Here is an 18,918-nt window from a genome sequence, read left to right on the forward strand (position 1 = left end):
ACTCCATGTGTCTGAAGCCCAAAGACCACATCAGAAATCTAGGAGTTATCTTTGATAGTGAACTAAGTTTTAATAATCACATCAGCAATGTCTGTAAAACAGCATATTATCACTTCAGAAATATCTAGAAGGTCTGTGATATTATCTCCATTGCCGACTGTGAAAAACTCATACATGCTTTTGTATCTAGCAGACTTGATTACTGTAATGCACGTTTACCTGGTCTACCCAAGATCATAGCACACCTGCACTCCAATCCCTTCACTGGTTACCTGTAACTTTTAGAATTGATTTTAAGATTATTTTATTAGTTTTTAAATGTCTTCATGGTCTTGCCCCACTTTACCTCAGTGACATGATTGTGAGATATACTCCGGCTAGGCCACTTAGATCATCGAACAGCAATTTGCTGTTCATTCCGAAAACCCGGATGACAAGTGGAGACTCAGCTTTTAGTTCCTATGGCCCTAAACTTTGGAATTCACTCCCAGATAACATTAGAGCCATTGACAGTGTCAGTAGTTTCAAAAAGAAACTCAAAACACATCTTTTTACTTTTGCTTTTATTTAGGGTGACTGTTTTTAGAGAGTCCCGGTTTTGTGGTTCCATATGCTTTTTCTATTTTATAACAATTATATTTTTTATTTTATTTCTATTATTTTGTTATGTGTAGCCTATATGTATATAGGTATTTATGTGTGTGTATAAGTGTTTTTATATGTTCTGTGAAGCACTTTGTAAAACGCTTGTTTGAAAAAGTGCTATACAAATAAAGTTTATTATTATTATTAAACTCTAGTTTTGACTTTCTTCTTCTCAGTGGGCGTAGCTGGTTATGATTGGTTAAGCCTACAAGGAGTGAGCCCTGTGGGGCTTCGCTCCACTCAGAACTGGGGTTACAAGTGGTAACCATTGTTTCTTCGGGCATTGAGCAAGTGAGCAAGAGGATGAAACATTGATAAAAAGCGGTGTCAAAGGGAACTGTACTGGAATACTTTAGGCTCCCTACATCCTGGGGGTTTAAATGTTGACTTTGATATGAGGGTTATGCTATAATGTGGAGTTTTGTGATTTATTTTTTCTGTCGTTATGAGTGTGGTGATACTAGCAGAGTAGCTAAAGCTCTTGAAATGTATGTTTTCTTGGCATTTTCACTTAAGCAGCACAGGAGACTGCATATCATGACTGAAGTGATTGGCAGTTGTAGATGAGCGGGAAGGATAAATGGGCACTGAAAAAAAAGTAACCATAACAACGTGACACAATACAGGAAATGCATGAAATAACCAAGAAAAATACTCCATGGAAAATATTACATTTTGATAAATGGCAACTAAAATGTAAACATGCTGCAAAAATAGACTTTATTTATTCCATTGATATAGAGTCCTGCAGGAAGGTGAATAATCGCAACGCCCCGCTACGGCGTGCTTCCCCCCCCCCGTCCCCCTAGGGGCGGACTGGGGAAATAATTCAGCGGTGAGAGGGAACGTGCTTTACGATTGTGAATAATAAACTCTCAGCAAGTTGTTGAGCGGGGGGGCTGACAGGCAATGGGGAGTTTGTTTACTTTTCTTTGAGTTTTTTTTTCTTCTTCTGCTCCTCTTGCAGCTCCTTAGGCAACTGGACACTGAACTTCCTCACGGACAGACCACAGGTGGTGAAAATGGGCAGCAACACCTCATCCACGATAAACATCAGCACAGGTGTCCCACAAGGCTGCTGCCTGAGCCCAGGGTGTACTCACTGCAAACCCACGACTGCTCAGCCAAGCACAGCAGCAATCAAATTATTAAGTTTGCGGACGACACCACTGTGATGCAAGACAAAGGAGATGATTGTGGAGTTCAGGTGAGGAGGAAATAGCCATCCCCCTGCCCCCATCATCATCAGCGGGGAGTAAGTGGGGAGGGTGAGCCACTTAGGGATGCAGATCTCTGATGACCTGACCTGGACACACAACACAGAGGCCATCCTAAAGAAGGCACAACACCTCTACTTTCTGAGATGCCAGCGTAGACGGGGCATGAGCACACAGAGTATCCTGACTGGAAGCATCACAGCCCGGTACGGCAACACCACCGCCCACGACAGGCATGCCATCCTGGTTCTGACAGACCAGTGTTTTTATATGTTCTGTGAAGCACTTTGTAAAACGCTTGTTTGAAAAAGTGCTATACAAATAAAGTTTATTATTATTATTATTAAACTCTAGTTTTGACTTTCTTCTTCTCAGTGGGCGTAGCTGGTTATGATTGGTTAAGCCTACAAGGAGTGAGCCCTGTGGGGCTTCGCTCCACTCAGAATTGGGGTTACAAGTGGTAACCATTGTTTCTTCGGGCATTGAGCAAGTGAGCAAGAGGATGAAACATTGACAAAAAGCGGTGTCAAAGGGAACTGTACTGGAATACTTTAGGCTCCCTACATCCTGGGGGTTTAAATGTTGACTTTGATATGAGGGTTATGCTATAATGTGGAGTTTTGTGATTTATTTTTTCTGTCGTTATGAGTGTGGTGATACTAGCAGAGTAGCTAAAGCTCTTGAAATGTATGTTTTCTTGGCATTTTCACTTAAGCAGCACAGGAGACTGCATATCATGACTGAAGTGATTTGTTTACTTTTCTTTGAGTTTTTTTTTCTTCTTCTGCTCCTCTTGCAGCTCCTTAGGCAACTGGACACTGAACTTCCTCACGGACAGACCACAGGTGGTGAAAATGGGCAGCAACACCTCATCCACGATAAACATCAGCACAGGTGTCCCACAAGGCTGCTGCCTGAGCCCAGGGTGTACTCACTGCAAACCCACGACTGCTCAGCCAAGCACAGCAGCAATCAAATTATTAAGTTTGCGGACGACACCACTGTGATGCAAGACAAAGGAGATAATTGTGGAGTTCAGGTGAGGAGGAAATAGCCATCCCCCTGCCCCCATCATCATCAGCGGGGAGTAAGTGGGGAGGGTGAGCCACTTAGGGATGCAGATCTCTGATGACCTGACCTGGACACACAACACAGAGGCCATCCTAAAGAAGGCACAACACCTCTACTTTCTGAGATGCCAGCGTAGACGGGGCATGAGCACACAGAGTATCCTGACTGGAAGCATCACAGCCCGGTACGGCAACACCACCGCCCACGATAGGCATGCCATCCTGGTTCTGACAGACCAGTCTCTCAATCCCACTCCCCTGCCCCCCCACCCCCCCAACAACTTATCACTTGACACTTTGAGCACCTTGTCTATACAATAGACAACAGAATCTGCACTACTGTACACTTGAACCAACACTTGACAACACACAATTGAACATTATGCACAACTGTATACCTGAACGTTAACTGCACTGCTTAAATCATGGACACGGACATCCATGATCGGATGAGATAGTAAATTGCCAGTTTGGGAACCTTTAAATATCTGAGTACCTAGTACTGGAATGTGGAACTTATTAGCACTGATAAGATACTACACTGATGTGGACACACTGTTCCATCTTACCTTCCAGGCCATGTGTGTTTGCAATGCATATTATGATATAATAATGGGATGCAAGTAGTCGGTTGTGAAGTGAACACATGCTCATTTATACATTGAATTGATTCTTCCAGATGAAAGATGCACACAGAAACTCCCTGCTTTCAATCATGACATGGGAACTGAATACAACAGAACTGCTAATGCACATTAACAAGTAAAAGACTTAAAAGAAACGCCATCCTGCTACATAAACCACAGAAGTCCCTTTTATACAACATACTAATCCTGAATATAACTGATAACCCCCGCCCACCCCCCCCCTCCACACACACACACAGTTTTTAATAAAGAGCAGATATGAAAAAGCATTCCCTTGATAAACCATCTAGTGTGAGAGATGGAGGGGAGAGAATCAATGGAATGTGTCACGTCCAGTCGTCACCCTGCTAATGAATGGAATGGAAAAAAATTATTCAAACACTAGTCATTTCTGCAGATAGATAAAGTGGTTAAGAGAGATGAGTGTCAACCTTTGTATTTTAACCTGAGCACAACGCACACACATAGTGTTCAAGTGAGATGATTTCTGTGGTATAATGGAATATGAGAGCTGCCAGAGTGTGCGTGCTCGCCCCAGGTAGCTCTGTCTTCAAGGGGGTGAAGAAAGCAGACAGAGGCGAGGTAAGGAGCAGGATAAAGGAGTGGGCTGGGAGACTTGTGATTGCTCGTCCAGAACACTTACAGCTCGGTGGACCCTGCGTTTGGAATGCACTGCCAACACAAGACCAAGAAACACTTCAACTAAACAAACACCTACAATCAGATAAAATCAGAATGCTACAAGTCTTCACATTTTGGGTCAGACACCATAGGTGGTGGATTTGCAGGATTCTGAGATACTCCTGAGAGCTATCTAGCGAACATGACCCTCCTTTAACCTGTAGAATGAAAGAGAAAGGGTCTGGACAAGTTCATAAAAGAAGAGAAGGAGAAGAGAAGGAGGAGAAAGAAACACAAACACACACCAGAAACCAAATGTTAAGTCAGTTCACTCCTGGACACTGGAGATTTCCATTTTGCTCTAAAGTGAAGCTTTTCTTGTGGAAAAAACCTTGAGAATGTTGATTTTCCATGACAGAGACCATGTCCATTGCCTCTTTTTTTCATTCCGCGGCTCGAACTGGCTGGCAATGATAGCGTCCTTAGCGTCAGTTGCTAACAGCTATCCTTTGTCGCTAACAGCCAGCGTTAGCCACTAACAGCTAGAGCTACCTCGGATCAGATCTGCAGCACCAGGCCGGCGGCAGAGATGTTGTCCCCTCCGCCAGCAGTCTGGTACACCTCGGTGCACACCAGCACGGGCGCCACGCAGATCTGGTAGTCATCCTCGTCCCAGCAGCTGACCGGCCGTGTTTCCTCTAGGGGGATCCTCTGACTGCCCGCCTGCCTACTCACCGAAAATGACTCGTCCATGATGAGGCGCGCCTTGCTGGGGTCGATGTTCGAGGAGCCACAGACGTGGCGGTTGGCCGTCAACGAGGCCTTGGCCGTGGCAGACATGGTGTTCTTCCACTGAGAGTAGCGTGTCACAATCATGGCCTGGAAGGCCAGTGTATGGACGTGGAGACGGGTAAGCTGGCGTCCCTTGGGGCTGCTAGTGCGGGTAGCATTAGCGTTGTTAGCGTTGTGGCTAGCCTGGTTAGCATCGCGGTAGCGCTGGTTGAGGATGCGGTAGAGGTCCCTCATCTGGTCGAGCACAGTGGCGACACGCGGGTTGGGGTCGGAGAGCACAGTGACATTTGAGCCGCGGAGCAGGCTGAGGAGGTTGGGAAGCTCCTGCTCGTTCATGCCCAGGGAGTCAGCCTCAGGGACCACCAGCTCCAGGAGGTCGGCCATTAGACCCTCATCCACAAAGCTGGCCATTTCAAAATGGACGCCCGTCTGAGGGGAGGACGAGGAGAGGAGACGAGACAGATGAGACAGCAGAGCCTCCCGCTCACCTGCGAGAGAGGGAAGATTAGTTACACTAATGTGAAACCTAGCTCCATACACCAATAGTCTGAGGTCATGTCGCTGGTGAAACACATGCGTGTTAACGCGAGCACACACACATGCGCACACAAACACACAGGGTTCGAAATGAACACCCGCCAAATGCGGGTATATTTTTCATTTGGCGTGTATGTTTTGGAAGCCACCCGACACTTTGGCAGGTGACGTTTTTTGCAACAAAATATCAGCATTGATGGTTCAGTGCTTAACAAAATATCAGCCTTTGTGGATCATAGCACGGACAACATTTTTGCAATAAATATCGGCACTGGCGCAGCGCAAGTAAGATCAGCCTGCAGGAGGCTCATACAGCGCAGGAGGCTCATACAGCGCAGTCAGCGCACACGTGAATGAATGGTGCTTGAAAAGAGCGCTCTCGGTAGATCTGCTTGTTGTGCATCAAACGAAACGAGCTGTAAAATTATTTGGGGGCATATCTCTAGCTTGCAAGCTTAAGCTACTAGGCTACTAATTGGCTAACATTTCTGTTGTGTTAACAGGTGAACCAACGTACTTAAACTATTCACAGGAAGCAAACTTGTTGTCATCTAAAGCTACGTTAGCTGACTGGGACTGTCTCATGACTAGCTATCGTTAGCTAGCTAATGCAGCTAACCATTTTGTGCCAGACAGCCAAAACAAGTGTCACATATATTTGACATTGCTGGCTAGAATAACCAGTGTTGTGAAATACGTTTTAACAGCTGGTCAGTTGATATGTTGCACAGCAATCGAGCAGGACAATATCATTAGGGCTAGGTTAGGTAGATAGCAAAGTCATCTTGCCCAGCTGGTATGGTTATAGGCTCATTCCTATGGAATAGCTTAGTAGTTTGTGATTTAGCAATGGGTTGGCTACTCACTAGATCAATATTTTCAGTGGGGGATAGGACTACAACACCACCTGTGCTATGGCACCAGGAATCTGCTCTGACCACTGTTATTATTCACCACCACCATATCATGCTATTATGCAGATTAAATGTACTGTATGTCTACGCGACACAAAAAGGCTTTATATAAATGTTATTTTTTGGCTGGTAAAAAAAAAAAGGTTTGGCGGGTACAATTTTTCATCTACCAGACATTTGGCTGGTGAGCTAAAAAGTTAATTTCGACCCCTGCAAACACACACAGGGTTTTCCCAGACTGACTGAGGGACATTGTATACAAGCAGTCTCTTAGTGGGAACTCAATATGATCTGTCTGGCTGGCTGGGACACACTATGGCTGAATGAAGCGAAATCGCCATTTGAAACTTAGCAAATCGCAAGGTCTGCTATATTAGTGGGAAACACATCATCTCCACCATACATGCATTCAAGCTACAAAACCGGAGATCACAGCTAAAGCCTCAGTCAGACAGAACGCATTTGCACCACTTTGGTCCACTGCAACTGCGCAAGTTTTCTTCCTGGACTGACATTTCCTCTTGGCACTGTGAAAGCGTTTTTTCATACAGCCCAAATATCTCCAAAGCTGCCGCTGCTCATCACTAGTTAACCAAATCTCTAAGCTGTAGTTTGGAAATTTTTGCTACCAGTTGCTCTTCTGCAGTGTGAAACTTATGCCTGGTAGCATTCTTTCAAGAACTGGGAAAAAAAAAAAAAAAAAAGGTAATTTGCAAAACAATTCTACTTTACAGTGAATATTGAACTGAAGCTTAATGCAATATTTGTCAGAAAAATCGCAATTAGATATTTTCCCCAAATCGTTCAGCTCTAACACACACGCACACACACACATACACACACACATACTCACACAGACACACACAGAGACACACACAGAGACACTATTCAGAGAGGATATATATATATATCTATGTCATTGTGTGCTGTTGTCTGAGCTCCACTCACCCTGTTGGAAGGGGAAGCTGTCCATCATCTGGAGTCCGCCCACTACCAGCAGGTCTGGTTGGAAGTCCTGCAGCTTCTGCTCAAAGTCCTCCATTGACGCAAGGTAAGGGTTATGGTCATCACTGTGGACTATGTACCTGAAGGAGACAAGGACAGCTGCACATCTTATTTGTCCTCTGAAGTGATGGAAAAGGCCTCTAATGGCAGAGCGCACACACAGAGACACAAACACGCATATGCTCATGGCCCAACCTGTTGGCCCTGCGGGAGGTGTACTGGCCCCAGCTGGCCCCAGCTGGGTACTCCAGAATCAGATGGATGTCCGGCTCCTCCACCATGTTACCTGCCACTAAGGGGGGGGGGGGGGGGGGGGAGTGGTAGCGAGTGAGAAGGAGGGATAGGGGAGGAGAGAATGGGGGAGGGAGAGAGGGAGTGAAATAGGGAAGGATAGAGAGGAAGAGAGGGTCAATGTCAGTGTAATTTTTTTTTATATAGCACAATTTATACAAATTAATGTAGCACATAGTGCTTTCTGCTTTCCATAAAAAGAGATGGATAAAAACATAAATCATAAAAACACAGCGAGAACAGATTTAAAAGAAACAATCAAAAATTAAAGATGGTGTACATTAGAATAAAAACTATAAAAACAGAGGTATAAAAGCAATGTTAAAAAGGTATGTTTTAAGATCCCTCAAGTTTCCATGGTCCCAGACATCCCCAGGTCCTCTGGCAGGGTGTTCCAAAGGCAGGGGAGATTAAGAACTAAAGGCTGCCTTCCCATGCCTCTTAGTCATGGCTCTACAAACCATTAAAAACTCAGTGCCAGAGGACCTGAGAGACCTACTAGGTGTATATTTTAAAAGCATATCTGATATGTATTTAGGTGCTTGATTATGTAATGACTTACAGACTAATAGAAGAATCTTAAAATATATTCTTAAACTGACAGGTAACCAGTGCAGTGATTTTAAAACTGGTCTGACGTGAGCCCTCCTTCTGGTCTTTGTAAGAACACGTGCTGCAGCATTTTGAATCAGATGGAGTAATCGCCTTTTTTGATAGGCCAGACAGGAAAGTGTTACAAAAGTCCAGCCTGTTAGTAATAAAAGCATGCATTAGTCTTTCAGTATCAGTCTGGGAGAGGAAAAGTAATACCTTGGCAATGTTTCTTAAGTGATGAAATGAGGTCCTTGTTACATTCTTTATATGGGGCACAAAGCTAAGGTCAGCACAACACCTAAACTTCTTGCCTGGCGTTTCGTATTCAGTGACAGTGTTTAAGTACACCAATAGTCTCTCTCTTTCATCCTTTTCGGCAATGATTAATATTTCAGTTTTGTCCTGGTTCAACTGGAGGAAGTTGTGTGACATCCACACATTTATTTCAGCAATACATTCTGTCAAGCGGTCAATTGAGCTGTAGTCGAGGGGTGTCACAGAAATGTAGAGCTGGGTGTCATCAGCATAGCTACGGTAGCTAATGTTGTTCCTTCTCATGACATCACGTAGGGGTAACATGTACAGATTGAAAAGCAGGGGCCCTAGAATTGATCCTTGTGGAACCCCACATCATCTCTGTGTTTTTTGATCTGTGGTCACCAAGGGTGACGAAAAACTCTTGGCTAGTTAAATACGTCCTGAACCAGTCAAAGACAGGTCCGGAGAGGCCTACAATTCTAGTCTTCTAATAAGGATCCTATGGTCTACCGTGTCAAATGCTGCACTCAGGTCTAGGAGGACAAGGACAGAGAGCTTTTTCAAGTCTGCATTTATTCTGAGGTCGTTAACGACCTTGACCAGCGCTGTCTCCGTACGATGATGCTGGCGAAAACCCGAGGGTCCAAGTTACAATTTTCCTAAAATTTTACTTAAAAAGGGGAGGTTGGAGATAAGTCTAAAATTACTGAGGACTGAGGAGTCCAAGTTGTTTTTCTTCAAGATGGGTTTTACCAGGGCAGTTTTAAGTGCTGATGGAAAGACATCTGTACTGAGGTAACAATTTACAATACCTAGTGTGTCCCCGGATACAGAGTCGAATATAGTCTTGAAGAACTTGGTTGGAATAGGGTCAAGGGGGCTGGTAGACGACTTAAGTTGAGACACCACTTTGCTCAGTATCTCTGTGTCAACTGGAGTAAACAGGTTCATAACTGCTCTGTGGGGGAAGAGGGTCATCAATCAAAACATTTGGTCTCGACTGGGTAATATTCATCCTGTCAGTTATCTTGTAAAATGTGCTACAAATTCCTCGCACTTTGAAGTAGAGGACATGTTGATAGGTGTATAGCGGAGCGGGCGGGGTTTTGATTTCTAGAGATCACTTTTGCGAAGTGATCTCTTTTAGCATTTCTTATGGCCTTGTTAAAAGAGTGAAGGTGTTCTTTGAGAATATTGCAGTGGACCTGTAGCTTGGTCTTTCTCTCTGTTCGCTCAGCTCTCCTACATGTTCTCTTAAGTTCATTTATCTCCTCATTCCTCCATGGAGCTTTTTGCTTAGTTTCGACCTTTTTCAGTTTTATCGGTGCTACTGTATAGAGTCACTGGCTGCACTCAGTTGTCATTAAAAATAGTTACTAAATCGTTAACATGTGGAGGCTTCACTCCCTGGATCATTGCACTATTTGTATTCATGATTATTTTAAAAAGGTAGTGCTCCTTAAAGCGTTGAGTGCCAATTACAGTTTTAAGTAGCAACACTGTAAAGATGCTTCTTTTGGGCAGAGCAGAGCAACTCACAGCCAACCAGGAACTGCAAGCAACAGGGTGAGTTAAAACATAGGCCGTGTCCGAAATGCCTGCTACTTGCTATATAGCAGGCCAGAAGTAGCATGCTACTTCAAAAAATGCTACCTCACCTGCTATATTGTCGAAAAAAACGGCGAAAAACGTAGCAAAGTCCAGAGCATGCTATTCCGGATGTTACGTCACTGTTCAAAGAAAATTTCAGGACAGCTGTCATGGCCGACGCCAGTAAGCAGTGCATTAGCATTGTTAAGAAAATAAATACCACATACGAGCAAATATGACCTGCTCCACTATAATGAAACTGTTAAAACTAAGATGCCTGGATAAAGAAATAATTTTTCGAAAAGATATATTTCACAGAATATAACCAGAATATAAACTAACCACAGGTTCGAGGTCTGGGTAACTGAACGCCTTTTCGCCTCAGCGTAACGACATAACCCACGCATTCCCGTCACCTGACTCAAGTAGCATGCTACATTTTTCTCGCCTGCTATATCGTTTTTGTGGAGCAGTAGGTACTATTATAGCATGCTACTTCTCGCCTGCTATATAGCAAGTAGCAGGTAGCAGGCATTTCTGACACAGCCATAGAAGGGATAAACTGTGATTAGCTACAGTGTGTGTGTGTACCTGTGATGTGCTGGGACAGAACATCAGCGAAGTCTGGACTGAAACTTCCTCCTAGTAACACATCACAACCCTCTGTTGCCATGCGACCAGCCATCACCGGTGCGTTGCCGCCCACTGACCAGCGGTTTCCAGGCAATTCACGAGACGCCTCGACCAGCTCATGGAAAAGAGTGTCGTTTAACACAAACCTCCTGAGGAGAGAGAGAAAAGAGGAGAGGAGGAGAGAAAAGGTGAGCAGAGGTGGAGGGTAGAGGGATGAGGAGATGAAAAATCTAGCTTGGCAGAACACAACATTCCAGAAGCTTCCAGTGAGTGTGTTCATGCATAGTGTTGTATATATGCGCATGTGTGTGTGTGTGTGTGTGTGTGTGTGTGTGTGTGTGTGTGTGTGTGTGTGTGTGTGTGAGATAGGGAGAGCTGATTCAGGTCTTTACATGATAAGCCTACAGGATCAAATGAAAAGCATCTGGTGGATTAGTTAGTCCATCGATCTGGCCTGCCTGTGATGGCATGGACTGACATGGACAAAGACATGCACTGTAAAGAGATAGATGGACACACACCTGCAGCACAGCCACACACAAACACACACTCTGCTGCCTCGCTGCACTCCTCTGTAAACTGATAAAAACAGCAGATTCGAAAATACAATATTCACACATCTGGCTAGTAACACATCAGGTAATACACAGTCAATTTCTATGTGTGTTAATGTTATTCATTTAGCTGCTTGTTGTGAAAGTTACTGTGAAAGCAGAATCAGAAACCATTTACTGCCATGCAGTTTTACAACGTGCTAGGAATTTGCTTTCCATGACCTGTGGAGTTCCCCAAGGCTCCATTCTGGGGCCTCTTCTGTTCAACATTTACATGCTCCCACTAGCTCAAATTATGGAAAACAACAAAATATGCTACCATAGCTATGCAGATGACACACAAATTTATATCACCATATCACCAGGAGACTATAATCTCATACAAGCGCTGAGTAAGTGCATTGAACAAATCAACGATTGGATGTGCCAGAACTTTCAATAACAAACAAAAATAAAACTGAAGTAATTGTCTTTAGAGCCAAAGTAGAATGGTTAAAAGTCAGCGTTCAGCTCCAATCAGTAATGCTAAAAACCACAACGAAGCCAGAAATCTTGGTGTAGTCATGGACTCAGTTATGTCTCAGTAGGATCTGGAAAAACTTCTCCATGCGTTTATCTTCAGTAGACTCGGCTACTGTAACAGAGTGTTTACAGGTCTCTCTAAAAAAATCGATCAGACAGCTGCAGCTGATTCAGAACTGCAGGTCTGCTGCAACTCTCAGTTCTTTTAAATCAAGACTGAAGACTTTTCTCTTTGCCGCTGCGTTTTATTAAATCAAATATTTATTTATAGACTGCACTGCACTGCAAACTTTTATTCCTGTATTTTATTTTTCCTGCATTTTGTTTTAAATGTCCTTTTTGCATTTCATTTAATATGACCTTTCATGTGTTGCACTTTGTCTTGATGCTTTTAATGTCTCATGTAAAGCACTTTGAATTGCCTTGTTGCTGAAATGTGCTATACAAATAAACTTGCCTTGCCTTGCCTTCCGGCGAGCTGCATAACATTTAGACAACATTGGACAGGGTGCAGGAACGAGACAGGACAGTGCAAAGACAGGACAGTGCAAAGGGCCAGTACAAAAGCTAGTGCAAAAAAAGCATAAGCTAAAGAAAAGAACAATGTACAAAAAGTAGTGCAGTCAGTGTATATACAGTGAGTTTGCAGAGTGTAGTGTGTATTTGACTGTGTGTATGTGAGTGCGGCGTGATATGTGAGTGCGGTGCGTCCTATACATACATTCAGGTCATGTGCAAGTGTCTATCGACAGTGTTTCTCAGCGGTGGTGAAGTCTGTGGTGGGGTGAGGGGGGGGGGGCAGGAGTCAGAGAAGGACACAAGCCTTGTTGAAGAAGCTGCCTCTTTCCTGAGGGGAATGGCACAACATTATGGCCGGGGTGAGAGGGGTTGGCCGCAATCTTCCTGGCCCGCTTCAGGGTCCTGGAGTTGTGCAGGACCAATAGGGAGGGCAGGTTGCAGCCGATCACCTTCTAGGCGGATCGGATGACGTGCTGTAAATTTGCCCTGTCCTTGGCTGTATCGGCGGAGTACCATATGGTGATGGAGGTGGTGAGGATGGACTCTATGGTGGAGGACCTGGAGGTGTAGAAGTGTACCACTATTTCCTTTGATAGACCGAATTTCTTCAGCTGCTTCAGGAAGTACGTCCTCTGCTGTACCTTCTTCGCGAGGGAGCTGGTGTTTAAATCCCATTTGAGGTCCCGGGAGATGGTGGTGCCCTGGAAGCGGAAGGAGTCGACAGTGGACACTGGGGTGTCATTCAGTGTGATGGGGGGGGGAGGGGGACTGGTTTCTTCCTGAAGTCTCCGATTATTTCCACTGTCTTGAGAGCATTGAGCTCCAGGTTGTTTTGGCCTCACCAGCTGGTCGATCTCCCATCATTGTTTGTCAAATCTGCAGTAGAACTCGTTCAGGTCGTTGGCCAGGCGTGGACTGCCTTGCTAAACCTGTAACTCCACTCTTCCTTGCTTCCTCCTTCTCCAGCCTTAACCTTCTGAGTTTGACTGTGAACCAGGGCTTGTTGTTGTTGTAGCTGATCTTGGTGCGGGTTGGAACACATACGTTCTCACAGTAGCTTCCGAATGACGTCACAGTGTCTGTGTACTCCTCCTGGCTGTTACCAGCCTATGTGCCTGCCCAATCATCAGCCTCAGAATCATCAGAAGCCTGTTCTAGCATCGCACGTCATTCCTCCTTAGCTTCGCTGGTCCATTTCTTTAATGACCTAACGACAGGCTTAAGAGAGTTTTAATTTCTGCCTGTATTTAGGGATCAAGTGAACGGTTTCATGGTCCAAGTGTCCCAGCGTAGCACGGGAGACAGTGTGATGTGTGTTGTTTAGTAGAGAAAAGCTAGTAGAGCCCTAGGCCTCGCCCTCTATACTGTGTATGTGTGTATATGTGTGTGTACGCGCGTGTGTGTGTATTCAACCCTGTAGCTCAGACTGTTGCCATAGGCTATTAGTTCTAGCTACTGAGCAGAGACAAAATTGCAGCTTAACTCCTTGTTAACTTCCTCTTCTCTGTGAGCAAATTCTTCTCACTATTAAGGCATCCGGGCCCTGGACCTCAACTAAAAGACTGAAAAGCGTGTGTGTGTGTGTGTGTGTATGCATGTGTGTGATCCGGCATATCTGGGGTGTTAACGCTGTCACCGCGGGAAAATGTTACGTTTGTCCTTTGATTGTCTCATGGTAAGACTGCCTGTTACCCCCACCCCCCCTCTCCATATATACACACACACACGCCTCTGCCCTTCTCCTGTACAAGCACATGTAGTATGTACACACACACACACAGCGCCACACTCACTCTGCAGCGGCTCCAGGGGCGAAGAAGTAGGCGAAGCTCTGCGCCAGCTGCTCCTGGTTCTCTATGTAGTCGTGGTGAAGAGGCTGCTCCGTGGGGGGCAGGCCCATGTTATTCAGCAGAGTCACCCCATCCACGATCAGGTCCACACAGCCGCCGAAACCTGGAAGGGGGGGGGGGGGGGGCATGAAGCGAGGGAGAGAGAGAGGCGGAAGGAAAGATGGAAGGAATCAATATTATCCAAAGTACTGTAGCACACTATGACCAACACCAAACCCAGACCGACCCGGCATTGATGGGGGTGAGAGTGAACACTGCTAAGAGCTGGGCCTAGCAGTACCAAGTCAACGTTAACAAAAGACTTATGAGGGCTACAGTTGCCTCTGGCCTGGTTACACACCAACCCACTGAGGCACAGAAGGGGCCCCTGACACAGTCAGTCACAAGACACCCCACATCTCTTCATCACATGCTATGTAACCATAGCCAAATGCAGGGATATTCACATTGTGACCTGAGAAATCAATGACATATTGATTAATTCAACTGAACATGTCGATTGGGAGTGGATGTCAGTTTTCACACTGACAATAAGTTGGAAGAATGCGCCACAAGCAACAAAGATCAAACATATTGATGGCACAATCTCAATGTAGTACAGATATATATATTAGGTAAGTTCTGGAAAAGACGTTCAGTTCTCCAGTCGGTATCTTGTCTATCTCTCTAATCTCATTAGTCTTTGGACCCAGGAGCACAGGCACTAAACCAACTAACTTGGCCCTGCCTTCGTTGAATAGTGTATGCCCTCGCAACACTATTTCTTCAGTACGAGACAGGAGAATGAAAACCCTGATAGCTAGATAACACCAACATCATAGTTGCTGTGAATGCCTTTCGTGATGTACAGATACATAACAGCCGAGAGAGAGAGAGAGAGAGAGAGAGAGAGAGAGAGAGAGAGAGAGAAAGAGAGGAGGGGGGGACTTTGACAACTGACCACTGTGTAAATTAACAGAAAGATAAACATTAACAGATGCGTTAGCTAACTCCGTTTAAGCATCTAATCATCATAGTCAAACTAGTTAGGTCGCTAGCTCGCTCAACAACAAAGACGCATAAAAAGGTCAGATGATACGATAAGATAGCTCGGCATAAAAAAAATAGCTCGGCATAGCTAGCTAGCGCTATGTCGTTAAGGTTTCCCTTCTAGCAAACTAGCATTTTTGTTATTTTTGCATTGAAAGTGTGTTTATATTGCTAACATAGCTAGCTAAATAGTCCATCAGTAGCTGGAAATCCTTTTAAGAAGGCATCTTTAATCCAGGTCAACAACACAACGGAAACGTTTAGCTAACGTTAGCTACATCAGTAGCCTAGCTAGCTTAATGTTTGTTGGGCAGTTTTGTTCTCACCTATGGCCACCCTGGGTCTGGCGTTGTTCATCCCCACTTTGCTTTCAGCTCGCAGTAGAGAAGACAGCACCGTGTCGAGCCGATCATCGAACCCTTCGTGTAGAGGGGGTCGGAACCAGTATGCCAATAGAACCGCGACAAGGGACACGGCAGCCCCATACTTCATGAATGAAAAGCCACTTGCTCGCTCCATGACCGGGGCCGGTGGACTGAACTAACCAGCAGCTGATTCACCGACCTAGCTAGCTCAACCTTGCTCGCTAGCTCCAGTCTGTGTGCTCAGCACTGTGCTGGCCCGCCCCTTGGCTCGCCGCACACATCTCAACCACAGAAGCTTCCAGTGTGACAGCAGAGCGGAAGTAATGTTTGGTTTACTACCAAAATACTATCATATTGCTTTCTATTATACTCGTCTTTTCTATTAAGATATTACATATATATATTGTGCATTTTCTATATGGATATTATGTAATGGTTCACCAGAGTTACTGATCTGTGGAGATACACTGGCATAGGAGAACTTGGTTTCCCACTTTATTTTATTCCTCAATACTAATACTGTTTTCTGTGCATAGTGCCGATCTGTGTCATGCATCAACAGAGTAGCCTAGTATATGTGGCCGTGAGACCAGAAACGGACACACTGTACTGGTTTATTTACATGGATAGACAACATGAATGTAATGGTTAAAAATATGCGTCTGCCTCAGGGGGGCCCTCCATCCAGCCCTCCACCCCGGGGACCCCCACCAAGCCCCTGGTCACACCCCAGCAGGCCCCCAACACAGGCCCATCCACACCCAGCTGTCGCAGCCCCCGCCCCTGCAGGCCCACCATCCAGTGGCTGCAGACAAGACAGCAAGCCATGTGAGCACTCTCTCTCTCTCCAGTGACATTAGGAACCGTGTTCAAGTTCAAGTTGATTTGTGTATAATGAGGGAAGTCCAAGGCAACTTGAAAAAGTGCATTTGACATTTGGGACTTGTTTACTCAGATCCTATCCTCTCTCTGTTCTTTCCCCTCTTTCTTTCTCCTAACCTAGCCTCCAATGGACATCCTGTGAGGGTTTGGTTAGGGACCCAGGCGCAACAGGAAAGGAGGAGGCAAGGGACGGTAAAGCCCGGAGGGGCGATTTAATGAGATAACAAAAAGGGGGACGTGGTAGTCGTACAGCCGATGGTCAGGCAGGAGCGTGGTAGTCGTACAGGCGATGGTCAGGCAGGAGCGGGGTTGTCGTACAGGCGATGGTCAGGCAGGAGCGTGGTTGTCGTACAGGCGTGGGTCAGGCAGGAGCAGGGTTGTCGTACAGGCGTGGGTCAGGCAGGAGCGGGGTAATCGGACAAGCGTGGGTCAGGCAGGAACTGGAGAGATGAGGAGGGGAGGCAGGGTGAGTGAGAGTAATCACAAACGGGGAACGGGAAAAAACACTACAAAACACAGGTAAGGAGATGTAGGCTAGGCTATACTTTACCACATGAGTTTATGGTAAGATCTGGCGATGAGTGGAGTGTAGACCAGGTTCTTGTAGGGGTTGAAGGTGATTGCAGAACGAGGGACAGGTGTGGTGATGATGAATAGGAAACCGGTGAGTAGAGCCGCGCCCGCGTCATCGTCGGAGACGAGCGCGCCGTTCTTGTTGTTGCGCACGGGCCGATGTGCTGGGCATGTCGGGATCCGACTCTTCGCCACCGGAGTGGGAGGAGACTGCCGAGTCCTCGGAGCTGGCCGGAGACGGGGAACGCCCGGTAGTGGGGGGAAACTCCGGAGAGTCAGAGCGTTGCATGCCTGGGCCGATGCGACGTGCGGAAGAGCGCGTAGGACGCCCCGAGCGCGCAGCGGGCCCAGAGGGGAGAGAGGGAGGCGGTTGTGGAGGCGAGGGCATGCGAGCCGTAACAGGACCCCCCCCCCGAGGGGAGCCACCTGGCGACCGACCGGGGGCGTCAGGATGTGCCCGGTAGAAGTCCCGGAGGAGAGACGGGTCCATAATGAGCTGCCTGGAGATCCAGCTGCACTCCTCGGGGCCGTACCCCTCCCAATCCACCAGGTATTGGAACCCCCGACCCCGGCGGCGCACCTTCAGCAGCCGCCGAACCGTCCACTGGGGATGCCCGTCGACCATCTGGGGAGGCGGAGGAGCTGGGGCAGAAGGCATGAGAGGACTCGAGGAGACAGGTTTGATCTTGGACACATGGAATACAGGGTGTACCCGCATGGAAGCAGGGAGCTTAAGACGTACCGCAGCCGGGTTCAGGACACGGTCGATCTCGAAGGGCCCAACGAAGCACGGAGCCAGCTTCCTGGAGGGGACCTGGAGCGGAAGATCAGCAGTGGAGAGGTAGATACGTTGACCGGGCCGATACGCCGGAGCAGGAGTGCGGCGGCGGTTGGCCCCGCGGCAGGAGCGCTCGTTGGAGCGGAGCAGGGCCCTGCGGACCTCCCTCCAGACACGGCGACAGCGGCTGATGTGGGCCTGGACGGAGGGGACGGAGGCCTCCGACTCCTGGAGAGAGAACAGCGGGGGCTGGTACCCGAGGGATGACTCGAACGGAGACCTGCCAGTGGCAGCGCTGGTCAGGGCATTGAGGGAGTATTCGACCCAGGGCAGGTCCTTGCTCCAGGAGGTGGGGTGGAGAGCCGACACACAGCGGAGAGCGGACTCCAGGCTCTGGTTGGCCCGTTCGGCCTGGCCGTTGGTCTGCGGGTAGTAGCCAGAGGAGAGGCTGATGGTGGCGCCTATCTCCTTGCAGAAGGCCCTCCAGACCTGGGAGGTGAATTGAGGCCCACGGTCCGAGACAATGTCTCCGGGGAGACCGTGGAGCCGGTAGACATGCTGGACGAGGAGCTCAGCTGTCTCCGCAGAGGACGGGAGCTTGGGGAGCGCCACCAGATGGACCGCCTTGGAGAACCGGTCCACCACGGTGAGGATGACCGTGTTGCCCCTGGAGGGGGGAAGACCGGTGATGAAGTCCAGGGCGATGTGGGACCAGGGGCGGCTGGGGACCGGGAGAGGACGCAGGAGGCCAGCCGGGGGCTGGTGGGACGCCTTGCTGCGGGAGCAGACGGGACAGGCGACCACAAACTCCCGGACGTCGGACCTCATGGAGGGCCACCAGAACCGTCGGCTCAGGAAGGAGAGGGTGCGGTGAACCCCGGGATGGCACGCAAACCGGCTGGCATGGCCCCACTGGAGCACCCGGGACCGGACCGAGTCAGGCACGAAGAGCCGGCGAGGAGGAACGTTGGCCGGACTGGGTTGGGCGCGTTGGGCCTGCCTCACCACCGCCTCAATGTTCATGGTGACCAC

The 18,918-nt window shown here is 47.4% G+C and overlaps 1 protein-coding gene across 1 annotated transcript; it reads right to left on the minus strand.

Moving 5' to 3' along the window:
- Positions 1-3,788: 3,788 nt before the first annotated feature.
- adpgk2 (ADP-dependent glucokinase 2) lies at positions 3,789-15,901 on the minus strand. The gene is made up of 6 exons (XM_084447402.1): positions 15,615-15,901; positions 14,203-14,362; positions 10,773-10,963; positions 7,644-7,740; positions 7,392-7,528; positions 3,789-5,480 (listed from the first exon to the last, which is right to left on the minus strand). The coding sequence occupies exons 1-6, from the start codon at positions 15,805-15,807 to the stop codon at positions 4,759-4,761; spliced, it is 1,500 nt and encodes a 499-aa protein (XP_084303528.1). The 5' UTR covers positions 15,808-15,901; the 3' UTR covers positions 3,789-4,758.
- Between the last annotated feature and the right edge of the window lie 3,017 nt (positions 15,902-18,918).

Source organism: Borostomias antarcticus (genome assembly GCF_949987555.1).
Source record: "Borostomias antarcticus genome assembly, chromosome: 12".
NCBI classification, from domain to species: Eukaryota; Metazoa; Chordata; class Actinopteri; order Stomiiformes; family Stomiidae; genus Borostomias; species Borostomias antarcticus.

What these genes read in the sequence shown, in the direction of transcription:
- adpgk2 (XM_084447402.1), bottom strand. Translation starts at nt 15,807, where the DNA reads ATGGAGCGAGCAAGTGGCTTTTCATTCATGAAGTATGGGGCTGCCGTG. An exon ending in GCCCCTGGAGCCGCTGCAGA is followed by an intron (nt 10,964 to 14,202) that starts GTGAGTGTGGCG and finishes CTCTCTCCTCAG; the next exon opens with GAGGTTTGTGTTAAACGACA. An exon ending in CAGCTTCCCCTTCCAACAGG is followed by an intron (nt 5,481 to 7,391) that starts GTGAGTGGAGCT and finishes CCTCTCTCGCAG; the next exon opens with GTGAGCGGGAGGCTCTGCTG.